Source organism: Malania oleifera, chromosome 9 (genome assembly GCF_029873635.1).
Source record: "Malania oleifera isolate guangnan ecotype guangnan chromosome 9, ASM2987363v1, whole genome shotgun sequence".
Classification (NCBI taxonomy): domain Eukaryota; kingdom Viridiplantae; phylum Streptophyta; class Magnoliopsida; order Santalales; family Ximeniaceae; genus Malania; species Malania oleifera.
In genome coordinates, this window is record NC_080425.1 from 23,582,123 (window position 1) to 23,601,832 (window position 19,710).

Consider the following 19,710-nt stretch of genomic DNA (forward strand, 5'->3'; position numbering starts at 1 on the left):
AACTACAAGCTCCTAGGTTAATGGTAACAAATTTAAATAAAGACTTCACAGGTTACAAGTGAAGTTCAATAAAATTCACGCACTATCCTTGTGTCCATTAAATGGAATTAGGTAAGATATTAAAAGAAAAAATCATAAACAGTTATTATAGCTACAATACATTGGTCCCATGAACTATATTTAAGACACCATTTGGCAAACCAGCTTCCAATGCCAACTCTGCAAGCATCATAGAAGCACCTGAACACAAAAAACAGATTATCACTCCTAATTGCAATTATGAAATTTCAATGTCTTATCCACATGTAAGTTGTAACAGCTTGGCATAAACAATTAAAAAAAAGGAATAAAAACTGGATCTTAAAACAGAATGCACAGCATCTACATAGAACAGAGGAACCCAGCAAGCAACCATTTGTGAGATGGCCTTCAAGGAATAAATGAAAGGCAGACTGACGTTTGAATAAACATTTCATCTCAATGTTGTACACAAGGTCTTCATTTTTTGATAGAACACAAAGTCTTCGTTTAAAAGCATCCTCATGATATTCCAAGCAATCACAAAAATGCAAAAACATTGCATCCTTCAAATCACCTTGAAAAATCAAAGAATGCCTCCGCAGCCAACTAAATAGGAGGGAAAAAAAAAAAAAAAACACATGCTCAAAATACCAAAAACAAAGATAATCCACCCAATGGCTGATATGCAATTAGGGGAGAGTGAGCTTGCAACTGGGTACCAAAAATCACGTCTAAACAGTGTAGAATTACATTAACACTAGCAGGCAGTTTAAAATTTCAGTAGTTCTATTTTTCAGAACCTGACAAGCAATATAAGTCAGCCTATTGCAGGATTACAGCAACCAGGCTCTGTAACTTCACACTTTAGCATGTCTGACTCTGAGAATTTGGATTAAGAAATGCAGGCGCAGGTGAATCACTCGATCAACCACTTGTTGCAGATTAAAAACTGGGTAACATTTGGTTGATGGAATGTCTATTCTTAGGAATAGGTGTTACACAAACCAAACATAACCTAAATATATATAGAGTTTACGCAAGAGGTTGTGGTAGAAAACTAAAATGTCTCTTGCTTTGGTCAAAGAATCCTTTTAAACATTCTGACCAATATATTACGAAACAGAATCTTTAGTAACATCAAAACCCTTTAACTAGAAAGCTAACTTAAAGTCAGCATTGGAAAATCTCTAATAAATCAATTTGGAAATCAGCAATCTGAAAAAGAAAAATAAACCAAAAATAAAACCCAAAAAGAAAAAAGACTTACAGAAAAAGACTCTTTACCACTAAAAGAGAAAAGATGTGCAAATTATGTTAGGAATATACGAACAAATTCCTGAAACCTGTGAGAAACAAATAGAGAAAGAATAACGCCAAAGAAAAATTCAATCACACGCACAAGACAATATTTACGTGGTTCGGCAACTTTGCCTACGTCCACGGAGTTGCAGGGATTTCAATATTATCAGGAAGAAAGCACAGAGAGTGTGGCGATACAATTCTCTCGCTCTCGTTCTCTCTCGCGGATACAACCACCGAAACCCTAATCATCCGAAAGCACCCTTTTATATGTTGCGCCTAGGGTTCCGTTCCAAATGGGCTCCAAAAATTTTCCCTGGGGACGTTGCCCCCGGACCCCCACAAGTACAGCTTGTACCTCACGGCCCAAGCCTTCGCTCCATGGACTAAGCCTTAGGATAGAAATCTCTAATTAAATAGAGGTCGGGTCGTCATCCAAATCAAAACATAACTAGGCTCCACAAAAGCCCAACAAATTATTGATTTGCTTCTTCCACATAACCAACATTTGTTCACAACAACTTGTTAAAATTATGCCTGGCCGGTTAAGTTCAAATTAAGAACTAGATGGTCTAGTTTTAAAATATAAAAAATAAACAGAATAAGCCCTTTTGAAATATGAAAATTGTCACAACTGGTGTGACCTGTTGCGATGGCACAACTTTATGGATAGACACACTGAGGTATTAACTTGTTATCCTTGACCAAAATAACAGAAAAAAAAAAAAATTTTCTCTTTTTTTTGTTCCAGAGTTTTAAGCATCGAAAAGAAGAATGAAGCTAATGATCTAGAATTTTACACATTAAATTACAGGGTACGAGATATGCATCACCTGGATCTTTCTCTGATGGTTTTAGAATGAAGGTATTACCACATGTTACTGCAAGCGGGAACATCTGCAGAAAATAAATAAATAAATAAGTGTCTAACATTGAGCAAAACGAAAGTTGGTCAAGTACTATAAAGACCAAGACAGTTGGTACAGTAACATTATTCAACAATATGGCATACAGAGAGCCCCTCTAGATGTCACTCCTATAAATTTTCCAAGTCCATGGTTGTCAGTTATTTTATGTAGATGAAAGCACTTTTAAATAATATAATACAGTTTCAGTTCAGTTTGCCCTCTATGGTTCGTCCAAATCAAAAAAAAAACAATTAAAAAATGCCTCCATTCAGTTTGGTGAGTTTTTTCAATTTTCCTTAGACCACTTAGATGCTTCCACTTCCTCTAGTAACTACTCAAAACATGCAACTAGTCACAGCAGTAAGTAATTTCTTAACATTTATGCTGCCACCGGTCTGCCTTCCTTTCTAGCCTTTCCATGGGCTTGTGAACAACTCGACATTACCCAACTAGCCTTTTTTTTCTTCAAATGGGATTCAAGTCACTTTAGCCAGTATTAACAGTAATAGTCAGTCTCTTATTCTCCCTCTGTCCAAACTGACCAGACTTCAGTGTACATCAAACGCTTAACTTGAACCATCCCATTCACTTAGATTAAACCATCATCCTTCTGCTTGCATCCTTGGTTGATGTTATTTCATTTGTCCTGCCAAGTGGCTTTAAGCATGATAATGTGCTTTCTCCAGGTCACTAATTTTGGCATTCGCTTCCGAGGATAAACAAAATCTCACATCATGATTTTATGTTTTCCAATTCCCATAACATTAACTTCACCATCTAAGCTAGCACCCAAGAGTCCTCCCAAAGCAAAGACTTCCACCAGGACTGATATTCTTACTAAGATCAATACCTTCTACCTCGTCTCAGAAGAAAATAAAGCCATTTTCCTTGAAATTTTCTGTGTGCATGTAGAAGAGACAATGGAAAATATTTTCTACAATTTCTTTAGCGCACGCACTTTGTAATCTGTGAGGCAGGAACTGCTTGGGTTTTCTCCAAGGGAGCTTTGGATTTGTAGGTCAGCAGCTTTAGTACTGATTGAACATGTTTAGCCGCTATACTGCCCATCTAGAAGGACAATTGAAAGGGCAGGTCGAGAAAGAATGAGTTTACTTGCATATCCATTTTAAGAATCGTGTGAACTGGACTTCTGGCACGTCCTCAACAAGCTACACAACATTACAATTTTTTAGGTGGCTCGTACAGTTCTTTAGGTGTTAGTTAAGCTGAATATTAAAGATTATTTCTTTTACTTATTTTTTGATATCTCAAGTGCTTTTCTCATCTCTTAGTTGACCACCATGTCCATGCCAGGCACATCTGAGTGATGGACATTAATAGTCCTCAAAACTCATCTATCAGTCGAAGGGCGTATATTGTCATGCCCTTGCCATCTCACATCGTCCATTTTCAGAATTTGAAGTGTCCCTATGTCCGTGTTAGTACTTGTGATTTGGGAATTCCATTGCTTTTGTGTTGGTTGAGGAATCACTTAGTGAGTTGGGAGGATTATTTGTAGGCCTTGCGGCTATGGAAGGCAGGGGAATGCAACTACCAAAAGGATGCCCCCATAACCATAAAACCTCCCAAAATAAAACCTTACCTGAGAAACCATCTCTCACTTTATTATTAACAAATGAAAAGAATTTGGATGAAGCTTGCAAAATGAATTTCCAAGGGCTTTCGAGGTACCTTTATAAGAATATTAGCATCCTGAGTCCCACCATTCTCCCACACACCATATTTATTCTTGATCACCTTATGCCAAAAAATTTAGCTTCCAAGGGAAAGTGTGACAACCACTGTCTCACAAAAGCAATGTTCTTACCTCTGGAAGATTTACAGCAGGGCTGAGTTGCTTCGCTCGAGTAAAGCTGATATGTAACCTTTGTTCTATGGTTTTCTAGTTTGTTCTTTTTCTGTTGTTTCTGGAGGATATCTTATCCTCCCTGTTTTCCTTCTTTTTATTATTGTACCCTCTCCCCCCCCCCCCTCTCTCTCTCTCTAACAAATATCTTCGTTTATCAAAAAAGGAAAAATATGCCCATATCTTTTTCTTGGTTCTTGACAGGGAATTTTTTCTCAAGATTTTTCATTTTCATAGAAACTTCAATGATATGGAGGCCGGTGAGCATTCTTTGTTACTCAGTTTGCATGTATCGTTTCAGCCTTCTTCCAGAAAAGATTCTAGGGTTTAATCAGGACGGGTTTTGTGAAAAGGAAAAGGATGCAAGGCAGTGTGAATACTGAGATTCGCTAGCCAGTCGGCGCTTCTGCTGCCTTCTCTGCACATGTATTGAAGTCAGCAACACCAACCTCTGCTGATATTGCGCTGGCACTCTGAGATTAGACTGAAACTAGATGGGTATTGCCATATCAGTAACTCAGTTGGCTGTTGGCTAGAAAATAAAGGATAGTAGCAGCATCAGATTCTAAAATCAAATGTTTAAGACCAAAACCCCATGCAATATTTGGACCATTACAAAGGGCCCACAACTCCACTTGGTCATTATGACAGGCACATCGCATGGGACATGAAACCAAACACCCATTACCCTTCTTTATTTCTGAAATGCCCTCCAGTTCCCGCTGGGCCAGGTTGCCATTAGCATGCCCTTCACCATTATGCATAATCCATCCATGAGGAGGGTTCAAATAAGGACCTCTCATCTTCTAATAATTTCTGTCAAGGTTGATGGCCAACTGCATGATTTTGAACTTTTCAAGCATAATATTACTAGGATTCGAGGGTACCCTTTAAAGTCTTAGGGTCTGCTTGCTGTCAAAAATTATGAAAAAACCAGAAACATAAACTAAGCGGTCATTTGGTATCACTGCTATAAATTATGAAAACAAAAACTAAAAGCGAAAACTAAAAACAAACCTGTTTGGTTAATATTTCTAAAACTAAAACAAATTTTAAATTTGATTGAACAAATGTCCATTTTGTCCTTGACTCAAATAATAATAATATACAGAGAACAGTTTCAGTAATGAAAATGCTATGACATATATGCAGCTCAAAAGTATAAATTAAAAGGCAGAACTTCATGTGTTATTAAGGCTACAGCTGGGAGTTCTTGGTCATGTAAGCAAACTCTGAAAGGCAGGATCCAGATTTACCCACATAAAGGGTGTCCCTGAGCCACAAGGTTCCCCGCTTTGCAAGGGTAGGGGGAGTGTTGTCACAGTGTATGCAACCTCACCCCTGCTTCAATGCAGAGAGGCTGTTTGCTTCGACTCGAACCAGTGTTCAACCAGTGACAAAGGAGCAACCTTACCATTGATCCAAGGCCCGCCCTCCAGATTTACCCACATATTAAACATAAAATTGGCAATGGCAGATCTACATATTTATTCTTTGATAACTGGCACTCCTTCAGTCCTCTCATTCATCATTATGGTGAGCATTTGTTAGTTGAACTTGGCCTTTCAACTAATGCCACTGTTAGTTCTATAATAACTGAAGGCTTACGGAAATGGCCTAGAAGATCCTCAGCTAATGTGACAACCTCAATATGAATATTGGTTTTCCTCCTAACATAGGGGTTGAGGATAGAATCAGTTGGAACCTAACTTCAAGTGAAAAGTTTTCAATTACATATGCTTGGGAGGTAACACTGTTATTTGGTCTAAGTCTACATGGTTTAAATATTATGTTCCCAGATTCTCATTCATTTCCAGGTTGGCAGTGCCCAATAGACTTAATAGTGGGATGGAACAATTTCAAATTACAGAGCTTGTTCAGTTGATAAAGAAACAAAAGATCATATATTTTTCAGATGTCAATGTTTTGGGAAATTTTATATGGCTGCTACTGCTGAGTTTAATAAGCTTGCGGCTTCACAATTCTAGGAAGTTAGCCTAAATTGGATTACTTCTTTAAGTTGCTCATGTTTTGATGATCTTTGCAGACTAACATGGACTACTTCCATATACTACAGTTGGAAAGCAAGAAACTTACTCATTTTTTAAGGGGGGGCTGTAAATACTGATGGAGTCATTAGCCAAGTACTTTTTTATGTTAAAGGTAGATGCATAAGCCTTAAAAGTTTTGACTCCCTGCCTGATCTTTACCCCCCGTTTGGTTTGCAAATGAAAATACATAGGAATGGAATGAGAATGGGAATGGAATCAGGACTAGAATGGAATCAACATAAAAATTTCATTACTGCATTTGGTTTCTCACATAGAATAGAGATGGGAATGGAATCAACATAAAAATTCCATTACTGCATTTGGATTCTCACATAGAATAGAGATGGGAATGGACTAAAGAATAAAATATTTTCCAAAAATACCCTTTCAAGTTTTAAAATGACTTTTTTTATTTTGGATTCATTTTTTGCTTCAAAATTTCTTCAGGTAATCTGTTTGAGAAGCCTGTTGCTCCGACCATGGCTGCCGGCTGCAGATCATGGCTACCATTTCCGACCACAGCTGAGGATTGAAGGTTTGTAATGAGGAGGGGAATGGAGTCCAAATGGGTAAGGGTATTTGGGGAGCAACATCGCTGGAGATGTTGTCATTGTTTTGGTTACTCACTGCAAAAGAAGAAGAAGAAGAAGAAGAAGAAGAAATGGAGATGGGAGGGTATTATGGGAAATGGGTTGATTCCATGGAATGAGAAATGATTCAAGCCCATTTGGACAGGAATCACAATTCCCTCAAATGAAGGAATTAGTATTCCAGGTGGAATCATAGATTCCACAAACCAAATACAAGAATGTGATTCCATTCCTGTTCTGGTTCAACAAACCAATCAGGGGGTTAGAGTTTTGTTTTTACTAATCCGGCCATTTGATATGTTCTTTTGATTTCTCCTTCGATTATTTAGCCTATTTTGCCTCTTTTATTAATGTAATGGAACTTAATTCACGAAAAAAAAATATTATAATAGAAATAAAACTTATTATAATTATTCTAGTTAATTATTATATTTCAAAATTCACTTTAAAAAATAATCTTATTGTACATGACAATTGAGAACTAGTGATAACATTTTTTAAATATCTTTTATTAGTTTTGATATTTTTTAAAATTTATTGGTATTTTTACTTTAATTATATTTTAAATTCATCTAATCATTTTATTTTATTTTTAATTAAAAATTATGTATGAAATAAATGATTTAATACACAAAAGATAATTCTAGATATTAAGTTATTATAGTAGCTAGTTGCTATGACAGCTGAAAATCACAAATCTAGTTTTCAATTTTTTCAAGAATAGCTGAAAACCGACAACAAAAACAAAAAATTGAGAATGTAAACAAACTTATTTTCATAATCTATCTCCAAAAATGAAAACAAGAAACAGAAAACAGAAATGATGTTAGCACCGAAGGAGTCCATGGGTAAGCTTGATACACATGGGTGAGTACCAACCTGACCCAAAAGTTTAAGCCTATTGAGTCTTCAGCCCAACCATACATATAAGCACCCACCATCCACTCAATTTTTCCAATGTGGGACAAACTCACAAGTGAAATTCTCAACAATCTCTCATTCACTTGTGAGTTCCAACTGCTCCCCCTTGAACAGAATCCATCTCCCTTATGGGAGTAAGCACAATTCTCCAACAGTTGCTCAAGTGAGCCTTACCACTGGTGACTTACGTGCCTCGGATTGCATTCCACGTGCCTCCGAACCAATCATATCTCCCACGTCTTGACCCTATTCGGATTCATCTTCCTAGCCAAAATGATCCTTATTGGTCTCAGTCACACACTTGGTCATCCAACTGTTAACACATCAGGAGAATTAGCTTCAATCCTTGACTTTTATTTTTACGATGTCGCTTACCTAGAGTTACGAACCATTGGCTTTGATACCACTTGTTAGTACCAGAGAAGTTCATGGGTGAACTTGATACACATGGGTGAGCACCAACCTAACCCAAAAGCTTAAGCCTATTGGGTCTTGGGCCCAACCATGTATATAAACACCCACCATCCACTCAATTTTTCCAATGTGCGACAAACTCACAAGTGAAATTCTCAACAAATGATACCAAATAGACCCTAAAAACTCGAAACCAACAACTTGTTATGTTAATATTTCTAAAACAAAAGCAAATTAAAAATTTGATTGAACAAATGCTCACTTTTGCTTTTAAATCAAAAGAATATCAAAAAAATAATAAAAATAAAAAAGACTATTTAGAGAACAAAGAAGGGGGGAATCATCTTTAGGTTGGGTTTTAAGAAAGCTTATGATAGAGTGAACTAGAAATTCCTGGATAGGATTTTTGAGAGGAAGGGGTTTGGTGAGAGATGGAGGCGTTGGATTACAAGCTGTTTGCATAATGTGAATTACTCGGTTTTAGTGAACAGCGAGCCTAAACCATGGTTTAAGGCAATGAGAGGGATTAGGCAAGGTGACCCTCTCTCCCTATTTTTGTTTGGTTTTGTGGCTAATACTTCGAGTAGTAAGGTGGATAGAGCAGTGGTTAGAGTTTTGGTGAAAAGTCTGGAGGTAGGGAGAGAGGGGGTTAGGTTGTTGCACCCTTATTTTTTCAATGAAACTATCTTCTGTTTAGAGGATCATAAAACCTCTATGAATATTTTGGGTCTCCACATTTTCGAGAAGGTATCTAGGCTTAAGATTAATATGGGGAAGAGGCGGTATCACAGCTATCAATATGCCTGTTGAGAGTGTTAGGGAGTTCTCTGCAAAGGTGGGATGCAGTGTTTTGGATTGGCTGCTGTCCTATGCTGGGGTTCCTTTGGGGGGTAACCCTAGATCTATTAGCTTTTGGGATCCTGTAGTAGAAAGGGTTTCCAAGAAACTAGATGGGTGGAAAGCCACCTTTTTTTCTCTTGGTGGTGGAATAACGCTTATCCAGGCTTGTCTTTCAAGTATCCCTTTATATTTTCTTTCATTTTTCAAGATTCTAGTCGAGGTTGCTAATAAGATTGAGAAGATCATGAGGGATTTCTCATGGTCAAGGGTAGGGCGTCTTAGGGATCATTTGATAATTTGAGTGGTGGGGAAGTCTAAACAGGAGGGTGGTTTGGGAATTGGAAATTTGGTGTCTAAAAACACAGCTCTTTTGGCTAAATGGCTTTGGCTGTTTCTACTAGAGAATTCTTCCTTGTGGCATTTAGTTGTTAAAAGTAAGTATGGATAACAATTTGAGATTTACATGTTCTTCATAGGGTCTGTAGAAAGCTATCACTCAGAGTTATCCCGTCTTCATTCCCCATATTAAATTCCTGGTGGGAAGAGTCCCCAGTTGTTCGATCTCTGAGAACGTGAATGCCGCTGCTTTCTTGACTAATTGTAAGGGCAACACCAATAGTTAGTAGTGCAAACACCAGCCGTTAATAGAATTAACACCAACAATCTGCTGCAGATTAGGAGACCTCTGAACACCAATAGTTAATAGAGTCAACACTAACAGTGGAGTCAGATTCTCATCTCTACTTAGCTATGAACTTATGTAATAAGTTTTTGGGCTTCTTGGGTGAATGTTGGGTTCATTCAAGCTCCTTGGAGACCATTCTGTTGACTTCTTTGTAGGCTTGGGAGGCATAAGGATTATAGCAGGTTATGGTTGCACACTCAGTGTTATGGGGCATTTGGTTCAGAAAGTGCTTGTATTTCAAGTGGTCATTCTATAACTTAACAGTTGCTTTACGACATAATCATTTTCCTTCTCTATGAACAAGTTGCTTTGGAATTTACTTCTAGGATTTTCAGCAGGATAGGATGGCTTTGCTAGGCTGAGTGTCTGTTGTATCTTTTTCATTGCTTCTTCATTGTTTTTTCTTTTGTTTTGTTTTCCCTAGGAAGATTTATTATCCTCCTCTTTGTATCTCTCCCTTTTCTTAATATTTTTTCTTTTTCCATTGAAAAAAAAAAATTTATTATATCATACGCATGCTTCAGAGTTGAAAGTCAAAACGTCTAATGTGATTCCTTGAGGCAGCAGACCAGCAGTGCTCTACATACATGTACACATAGTTAGAATCACGAACTGAATTATTCAAATCAACTCCACATGAAATAGATTCAAATATAGCTAGAGAATCAAAAAACAACTGAATTATTCAACAAAACTATAATTTCATCTATCTGATCAATCAATACATATAATTCTGAACCTATCAGTCAGATCGAGTAAAACCTGACTGGTTTGAAACCCTAAAAGAGCCTTTTTATTGCTTTTTTTAGAATCGCGTTCCATTCCTTCTCTGCACCAGTTTTATGCTAAAACTGAGCCAAAAAAAAAACATAACTGTAGGCCTTCTACTACCTTACAAAACCATTCTTCACTGTTAGAGGAGTATAGTGTTCTGGTATTGAGAAGACGGGCAGAATTGCTGAGGTGGTTGTGTTGTTAAGATTCAAAGATTGGTTTTTCAAATGATTTGTTCAATTATTTATCAATTTTGTTTAAAGTTACTTCTTTTTTTCCTCTTTTCTTTTAAAGAAAGTGTATGCATGAAATATGATTTTCTTTATTGTTGACAAACACAAAAAATTTAATTTTTTTAATTATTTTTTCTTGATTTCTTCCCTCAAACAAAGTAAGGTTTAGTTTTTCTATTACTTTTTCTTTATTCCTTCTGCTACTTCTATTGTTAGAGAAAGCATACACATGCATGAAAAATGATTTTTTTATCATTAATTTCAGTAAATGCATATATTGTGGAATCGAATTAAAAATTTCCACTGAATCTTGCAATTTGATTCAATTCTCAATTCCTGAAATTGGGACTTTGATTGACTCAGTTTTTCTTTAACATATTCTTGATTTTTTCTCCCTCATATATTGCATTGGATCTGTTAATGGCAAGACTATAAGAAAAGTGAAGCATTAACCCTACAGGCTTCTATATGGGCTTTTTAAAAAATATAATCAGTGACTCAACACTCAAGCAAACATTAAAATATCAAACAGCACTCTGCTAATACAACTTGCAAAAAAACCAAATGAAGGAAGGACCACTAAAGAAATGGAGAAAAGCTGATTACCCATAAGGGAATCATGGCTGGAAAGTTAAAAGGGCATATCCCAGCGCAAACACCGAGTGGCTCTCTAATGCTGTATGTATCAATTCCAGTAGATACATTGGGAACGAACTCTCCCATTTGCAGAGTTGCCATACCGCAAGCAAGTTCCACCACCTCTAAAAGAAAAACCCAGGTATTTGCATACCTAATAATCAACCAAAACTCCTTGAAGATGCAGAAAAGTGAAGATAATACTAACCTAATCCACGGAATACATCGCCTTGTGCATCCTTCAATGTTTTTCCTTGCTCAATAGAAATGTTCAACGCAAGCTTATCCTGAAACAAGATTACAATGACTGTTCATTAAGCAAAGTTATATGTTGAATTGAAAAGTTCATATAATTAAAGACTAGACACACTTACAATGTCTCTCCGAATAAGCTCTTGGAGCTTGAACATAACATGTTGGCGGGTAGGAATTGGTGTGTTACGCCACAATGGAAAAGCTAGTTTTGCTGCAGACACTGCAGCTTTAAACTCATCATTGGTAGTTAAAGGAACTTGGGAAACAACTTCTTGTGTTGCCTACGATCAAAAGGAGAAATAAATCACCACAAGATAAATGAATGGCTCAATTTATTACAATCAGTGAAGGGTCTTATCTGAACTTACAGGGTTTATAACATTAATAGATTCAACTGAGTGTGAATCTACAAAGCTACCACCAATGAGATTGGGAACCCTCTGATACAATTCAACAATGGAGTGCTTCAGTCAACTTCAACAACCAAAAAAAAATAGCCAAACTCTAAAACCCATAATCAGCACGTCCTATATAGCCACCAAGGAAATAAAAGAAGATAAAGAAAGTAAACATTCAAAATTCCATGTTCAAGGCTATCACTTATTTAACAATGCTTTCCACTTCTCAAAACAAAATTTTTTGGCAATAGGTAAATATGTTAGACAAATCAGGTCAAACAGAAATAATCTCCCCTGAGGAGATAACCAATAGAATACAACACTCATACATCTAACAGAGAAAATACAGCTAAAAGAACATGGCAGGCAGAAACTCACAGTTGCTAACAATTCTACTACCAGCTATACAAGCACTCATTCTTCACAGATAACTTCCTATCAATCAAGATCTGCATGCCATTAGCTCTTTAAAATCTAATGAACCCAGAAAATTTACTTGAACATCCCTTTTTATTAGGAGCACAAACTGTTGAACAGCATTACTGGTTACTACTTGGCCAGATAATCTTGCCATTCCTCTCCTGCCAAACGCTATAGATTACAGCTGCAATAGCCGGATTTTTCAATAATGCATCAATGCTCTAACCATTAAGATTCTGGACGCCAAATCCTCTCTAGCTCTTATTCACCCATATTTCTATAAATAATACAGAACTGAGAATTTCTTCCAGACTTTTATTTGAAAAACCATATGCAAAAACAAAAGACAGATGATTAACATTCTCGTTGCTTCCAGCACAAAGTACATATTGGAAATGGGGATAACAACTTGTTATTTTAAAGATGGAACTGGATTCAATAAAAATCATCTGCAAAACTCGGATGGTCTTGCAAATAATGTTTACTGGCGACCACATCATTAATGGAGGAAGGAGCATGATTCATGAGCACAAGTTACTGGAATGACAATAATGACAAATCAAAAGCAAGTTTCAAATTAAACGTCGCTAGTGAAATTAGCAACTACTTTGGAAGTAGCTTTTGCTTCTGGGAGCAGCTTTGAAATTCCAATCTTTCAAAATCAAAATGTTGCTTTCGTTTCAAAAGTACTTTTAACTTTCACGGCCCACGCATCCACAAACTATGCCCGCCGGCCATAAAAAATTTAGAATCTGCAAACTTGAAAATTTTAACGTTTCTTTCTTTCCCTCAGTTTTCTCGGCGTCCAAACAGTTCATAACTATTCGCAGAAAATTCGTGTATCCAATATCAGTCTATTCCCATCATTTTCTTTGGAATCATTTTGCATCACGATAACCAAGGAAGAAGAAGCCCACCAGAGGCTTCTGCTGCTTGGAGGACGGCTCGGCAGCAGTTGAGAACAAAGCACCACGCAAAGCAAAGATCTGTAGCCTGAAATTCTGAAAGCGTTTTCCTGCAAACGCGATAGAAAACAAAAGAAGAAGAAATCAAGTTAGAGTTTGAGCTTGAACTTCTAGTGATTTTGAGAATTAACATCTTCACCTTGCTGCAGTGCGACCTGGATCATCCTTCCTCGCTCTGCAAGCCCCCGAGTGTCTTCTAGTGGAGCTGGAGGTGAGGAGGTATATTAATTTCTGGCAAGCATCGTGGGTCTGCGATTGGAACAACTTATTAATCTGGCACGTAAGTCCAGAAAATATATATATGTATAGACGTATGGGATTTGTATTTACAGCTCATCAAGTTTATCCTTCTGGTATGGCCCGCATTTTAAAATTTTATTATTATCTTTAATAAAAATTTATTAAAATTTTAAAATAAAAATATCTTATTAAATCATTTATATTTCATGATTTGCAAATATCGTAATTACAATATTACTTAAAATACAGGATATTTTTAGAGAGATGATTGAAGGAAAAAAATTAAAAAAATTACTTAAACTTTTCCTAATTAATAGTAAAAATTTATAAGATATAATAAATATAATAGAATTTAGACCTAATTAGTCAAATTTCAATCCACATCCAAACAAATTTATCCAAGGTACCTATTTGATATTAACATTACATGTAAATTATTTTATTGATTACTTTTAGATGGCAGAAAGAAACAATTTTTTTTATAATTTTAATTACCCATTTTAGCTTCTTATTTGATATAGTTGTGAATTTTTTGCCTTCTACGGTTCCTAAAGCTCCTTTTTTTTTTTTTTTTAAAGATTGGTATATTTCTATTTTTTATATTTTTATTGGTTTTTATACTAAAGTTAGTATTAATTCACCTTACTTACTATTTAGAGCAAAATAATTGGAAGATGGATCAAACAATTCTATTTTTTATGCTCCATTGTGTTCGGTAACATATAACAAGATATAAAATATAGTATCAAATACAGAGAAGCCTAAAAAAATAAAGTATAAGTTGTTTTGTGTATAATTTTCGCATACATCGTTATATATATATTTTTTTTCTACAACCTTAAACCATCTGTTTCTCATTACCATTCTTCTTTTTTCAAAAAAAAAAATTTAATAATTATAATAATAATAAGATCCTTTCATTCCAAATTTTGCTCCTCTATCTTATTGCATTTTTTTATGGTTTAAATTATTATTAAGCCTATGGTAATTCATTAAACTTAACAATTATTGCTTGGTATGATATGTTATTTCCACATGCCTTCGCAATATGTATTTATCGTCATAAACCCTATAAATTAAAAACTAGATTGCTAGCATCATATAACTCGTTACAATATTATATTTAGTCATGTATATTGTATATATATATACTTCTATATATATATGTAGAGACCCGAAGAAATTATAATGATTAAATAATAAAGAGGGAGAAAAAGAAAATTGTAAATGAGATCGTCGACGGGGACACGTGTCTCGTCGACGAAAAATTACCAAGAGGCTATTTTCAGTTCTAAATTTCGTCAACGAGGAATAGTCATTCGTCGACAAACTTCCTTCATGGCCTTATCGACAAAGTGACGTGACTGGTCGACGAGTGCAGGTTTATAAATAGCCTGAACTCGAATTTTTCTGCAGAATTACGCACAGAAACTCTCTCTCTCTCTCTCTCTCTCTCTCTCTCTCTCTCTCTCTCTCTCTCTCTCTCTCTCTCTCTCTCCTGTTCGTCCCTTCCCTCTTCTCTCTAAGATTCTGGGCCGGATTCTTGCCGGTTCGACGATCCAAGGCCACCACGACACTCCTGGGAAAGTTTTCTTCAAGGTTGCTGGAGTGAATCGTTAGTATGGCTGACTTAAACTCCATCCCAAATTCAAAGTAAGGTTTTTTATTTAGTATTTGGTTTTCCTACAGTTGTAGGAAATATAGTACTCGAAAAAATACTGAAATTTTGTTCAGGGAGATATTATTTTCAAGATGTTGAATGGGAAACCCTATGGGTGTAAGATTAGACATTGTAAGGGCTTTTCAGTAGTCAGGTAAGGGAGTAAACTAAGGCAATAATTTTTCATGAAAACTATTATTATTTAATAGCATAAATATGTTTAGAAAGCATGTATTATACATCAGTATATCTGAGAAAATGTATATTTGGGAAAATACTGTTGGTACTCATGAATATGTATTTTTAATATGAAATGTCAGGAAATATGATTTCAGAACAGAATTCATGATTTTATTCAGCATGTGTGGCATGAATATTATTTTATACAAACTGTATTATGTTAAGTCAATTTAACAAGAAAAACATATTTGCAGTTATTGCAAGAATAACTTGATAATATAGTAAACTATGATTTCAGAATATATGATAAACAATACATTTATTCAGATCAGTATGTATGTTATGCTCGGTGCAAGGACGTGATTGATATTCGGCGCAAGGTCGTAGTTATGCATGTTTTCGGCGCAAGGTCGCAGTTATGAATGTATTCGACGCAAGACCGTAATTATTTATGTTATTACAAAATTCAAAAAAATGCTATCAATCTATTTATGTTCAAATAGTATATTATCATGTACTATATGTTATCAGAACCCGAATGATAGTTCAGATCAGTTCTAAAAGCACGGTACCGTAGCTATACAGTTTAGTTCAGTTCAGACTTGTGCTAACTGCCCCTACTAGTAGAGGGGGTGGGAGATGGATAGTTGATGTGGCTTTCAGTGTAGAGTTGTAGACATCCACCTAACAATCTGGATCAGGGTGTGGCGGACCCATCGTACTTATAGACATTTTTGACTCGACAGTGGTCAGCCAACCATTGTCGAGTCCCGCTTTCGAGCTACACAACCATTATGGGGGGTAATACATGACATCAGTTAGCTATTCATCCTAGGTAAATTTCAGAATTATTAGTTATATCAGATGGTTTTATGAACAGTGTAATGCAGTATGATTTAGTAATACTATGAAAGTGTATGTTTACTCAGTTATGTTATTATCAGTATTTCAAACCTATGACATGTACTGTGTATTTATTATAGCACATAAATATTCATGTTACCACACAATTGTATTTAGTTTATTTCCCTTACTAAGAAGTGTCTCACCCCAACTTAAACCATTTCAGGGGACCTAGAAAGATAGGTGAACCGAGCCCACCGTTGAAATAGTTATTGCTACCCCGCTAGGAGGGTGAGTTTATGAACTAAGATCAGTAGATTTTTGTTGTAAGATCCTAGATATATCTTTTGATGTTTTGGGGAATATACATATACAGTATTGTGGTGGAATGTAGATAACTCTGGTATATTGTATTTTTATGGTTTGGTAAATGGAATTTATGTTTACTGCTGCTTAGGTTTCCACTGTGTATGACAAGTGTGTCCCCGATACCACGGGTTCGGGTTGACTTTACTACGTTTTAAGCTAATGATATTTAATATAGTTGATTATGTAGTAAAGTAAGCAAGTCGTTACAATTTAGTATCAGAGCCTAGATTGTTAGGTTTTGTAGACTCTAAAATGCAGCAGTAACTGTGACGCCCCGAACCCACCAAGTGGGGCCCGGGTGCCACATATTCCAATCACCTGCATCTGATACCATAATTATCATGCACGTAGTGAAACATAAATAAATAGTCTCAAATAAATACCAGAGTTCCATATAACAACTCAAAAACAAACACTACAACATCCAGATATCTATATCCACAACCAGTATTTAAAACATAATCTCGTACAAATATATCTATACATATATCAGTATCTCACAATACCCCAAAAAGAAACTAGCAAAAACAGTCCCAGCTTAGGCCTTCAAACCCAATCTCCAGAAGAACCTAAAAAATTGTTAATCCACTAGGGTGAGACACTTCTCAGTAAGGGTGGAATAAATTATAACAGTGTGTGACACATGAGTTTTAATATCTACATATCAAAATAAACTGTTTCTCACATAGTATCAATAATAACTGAGAAAATGTACCATTAATAACATCCCCGACATCTAATATCATACACACATCCAATATGCATAAGTACATAATTTTTATGCAGGAAAAAGTTCCCAAGGATAGGGAAGATTACCCGCCCATACAAGTAACTTCCCTCTGCTCTAGTACTAAAAACTACCTACCAGAACACTCACTTTACTCAGTAAGCCCTCAAGTGAAGTATTACCTCGCCGTCAGTACACACATCTTTATTATTTTAAAGGCGAAGGTTTCCGAGGATCGAGATGTCTATCCGCCCATACAAGTAGCATCCCTTTGCACTGATACAAAAAAACTACCTAGTAGAGCACTCGCCTTTCTCAGCAAGTCCCCGGTGGTATGTTTACCTCACCGTATGCACACATATGCATTCACAATATGATATACCATTATTTTTATGTTATAATTAAATTCACATGCGCACAACACATTCACACAGGAATCATGCATCTCATACTTCATCTTCCAATGTCCTTAGTACGTGGCCCACACAGAGCAACTGCGTACATGTCAATACGTGGCCCACACAGGCACCTAAGTACTTTTTATCTACACGTGGCCCACACAAACACCACCACCCACACAAGGTATATAACATGGCCCACACAGGCGCCATTATCCACACAGAATATAACGTGGCCCACACAGGCACCACTACCCACACAAGGTACATAACATGGCCCACATAGGCGCATTATCCACACAAGATATAACGTGGTCCACACAGGCACCACTACCCACACAGGGTACATAACATGGCCCACACAGGCGTCACTATCCACACAGGATATAACATGGCCCACACAGGCACCACTACCCATACAGGGTATATAACATGGCCCACACAGGCGCCATCATCCACACAAGATATAACGTGGCCCATACAGGCTCCACTATCCACACAGGGTACATAACATGGCTCACACATGCGCCATTATCCACACAAGATATAACGTCGCCCACATAGGCACCACTACCCACACAGGGTACATAACATGACCCACACAAGCGCCACTATCCACACAGGCACCACTACCCACACAAGGTACATAACATAGCCCACATAAGCGCCATTATCCACACAGGATATAACATGGCCCACACAGGCACCACTACCCACACAGGATACAAAACATGGCCCATATAGGCGTCATTATCCACACAGGATATAATGTGGCCCACATAAGCACCACTACCCACACAGGATACAAAACATGGCCCACACAGGTGTCATTATCCACATAGGATATAATGTGGCCCACACAGCCACCACTATTTACTAGTATCCAATCCCTATGATTTACCCGTCATATATCAATAGAACAAGCTCCTCGACCTGCCAATGTCCTACCCCATATAAATGATAATATGACAAGCTCCTCGACCTGCCAACGCCATATCATGATTTATATCTAAGCAATATAACAACCTCTTCATGCCAATGTTATATTGAGACGCATACGAATAACTAAACCAGTTAGTTCACACAGATGCATCAATGCATTTTCACACAGGAATCCAATAGATCAATTCATTTCCCACACAGTATCCCAACAGATCAATACATTTCCACACAAGAGTCAAGTATAACAATTCATTCATCATGTCATAATCATTCCAAACATCCCCACATGCAAACCCAAATACCATAGTAATTCATATTCAATTTATTAAGAAAAATTACTCCCATGTCACACAAATTTAATATCATATGCAATTATCCCAAATATAAACCTTAAACAAAATTATCATTTTTTAGTACTCAGGCGGTTCTAAAAATCACATCGATAAATAATAAATTTCATACGCTCGTAAATAACCGGTTCACCTTAATAAAATACTGATATAATTTTATTCCCCCTGTGACGACCTGCTTATTTTCCTCATTTTTTTATATATAATAATATCAACATCATACATTCCAGCTCAGCAGATCACAATCCACCTGGACCCGTGGGTACTAAGGATACATCAGAATACAAAACGAAAGCCTAAGCAGCAGAAATTATACAATCATATACATATCATCATGTCATACATCACAATATACCAGAGTTACTACAATCATTGTATCTCATAATATACATCCCAAAAATCATATCTAGAGACATTTTCCCCAAAATTTAACTGTCCCTACAAAAACTTACCCTTCACAGAGGGCAAATAAACAACACTAATTTTGCGGGGCTTTTCCCGCTCTCCTATCCGGGGCTCCTGAAAAGTTTATAAAATTCAGGGGTGAGACACCTCTCAGTAAGGGAAATAAACTAATAACAGTGTGTGGTAACATAAGTATTTTGTGTTCTACATATACCATACATATCATATTTAGTACTGTTTCGTCAAGTCTAGAAAACATATATATATATATATATATATATCAACACATGGCAGAACATACTACATTTTATAAACATAT

The 19,710-nt window shown here is 36.4% G+C and overlaps 1 protein-coding gene across 2 annotated transcripts in view; it reads right to left on the minus strand.

Annotated features, from left to right (window-relative positions):
* The window catches only part of LOC131163644 (methylmalonate-semialdehyde dehydrogenase [acylating], mitochondrial), a 47,726-nt gene extending 34,143 nt beyond the window's left edge, over positions 1–13,583 (minus strand). Inside the window, exons 1-8 of one of the 2 annotated variants that reach the window (XM_058120279.1) lie at positions 13,417–13,583; positions 13,230–13,327; positions 11,863–11,934; positions 11,614–11,775; positions 11,448–11,526; positions 11,210–11,364; positions 2,154–2,217; positions 161–240 (exon numbers count right to left, since the gene is read on the minus strand). In XM_058120279.1, the coding sequence (XP_057976262.1) occupies positions 161–240; positions 2,154–2,217; positions 11,210–11,364; positions 11,448–11,526; positions 11,614–11,775; positions 11,863–11,934; positions 13,230–13,327; positions 13,417–13,441 (735 nt within the window). In that variant the 5' untranslated portion in view covers positions 13,442–13,583. The remainder of the gene's footprint in view (positions 1–160; positions 241–2,153; positions 2,218–11,209; positions 11,365–11,447; positions 11,527–11,613; positions 11,776–11,862; positions 11,935–13,229; positions 13,328–13,416) is intronic. The other variant, XM_058120278.1, reaches the window with a different exon arrangement.
* Between the last annotated feature and the right edge of the window lie 6,127 nt (positions 13,584–19,710).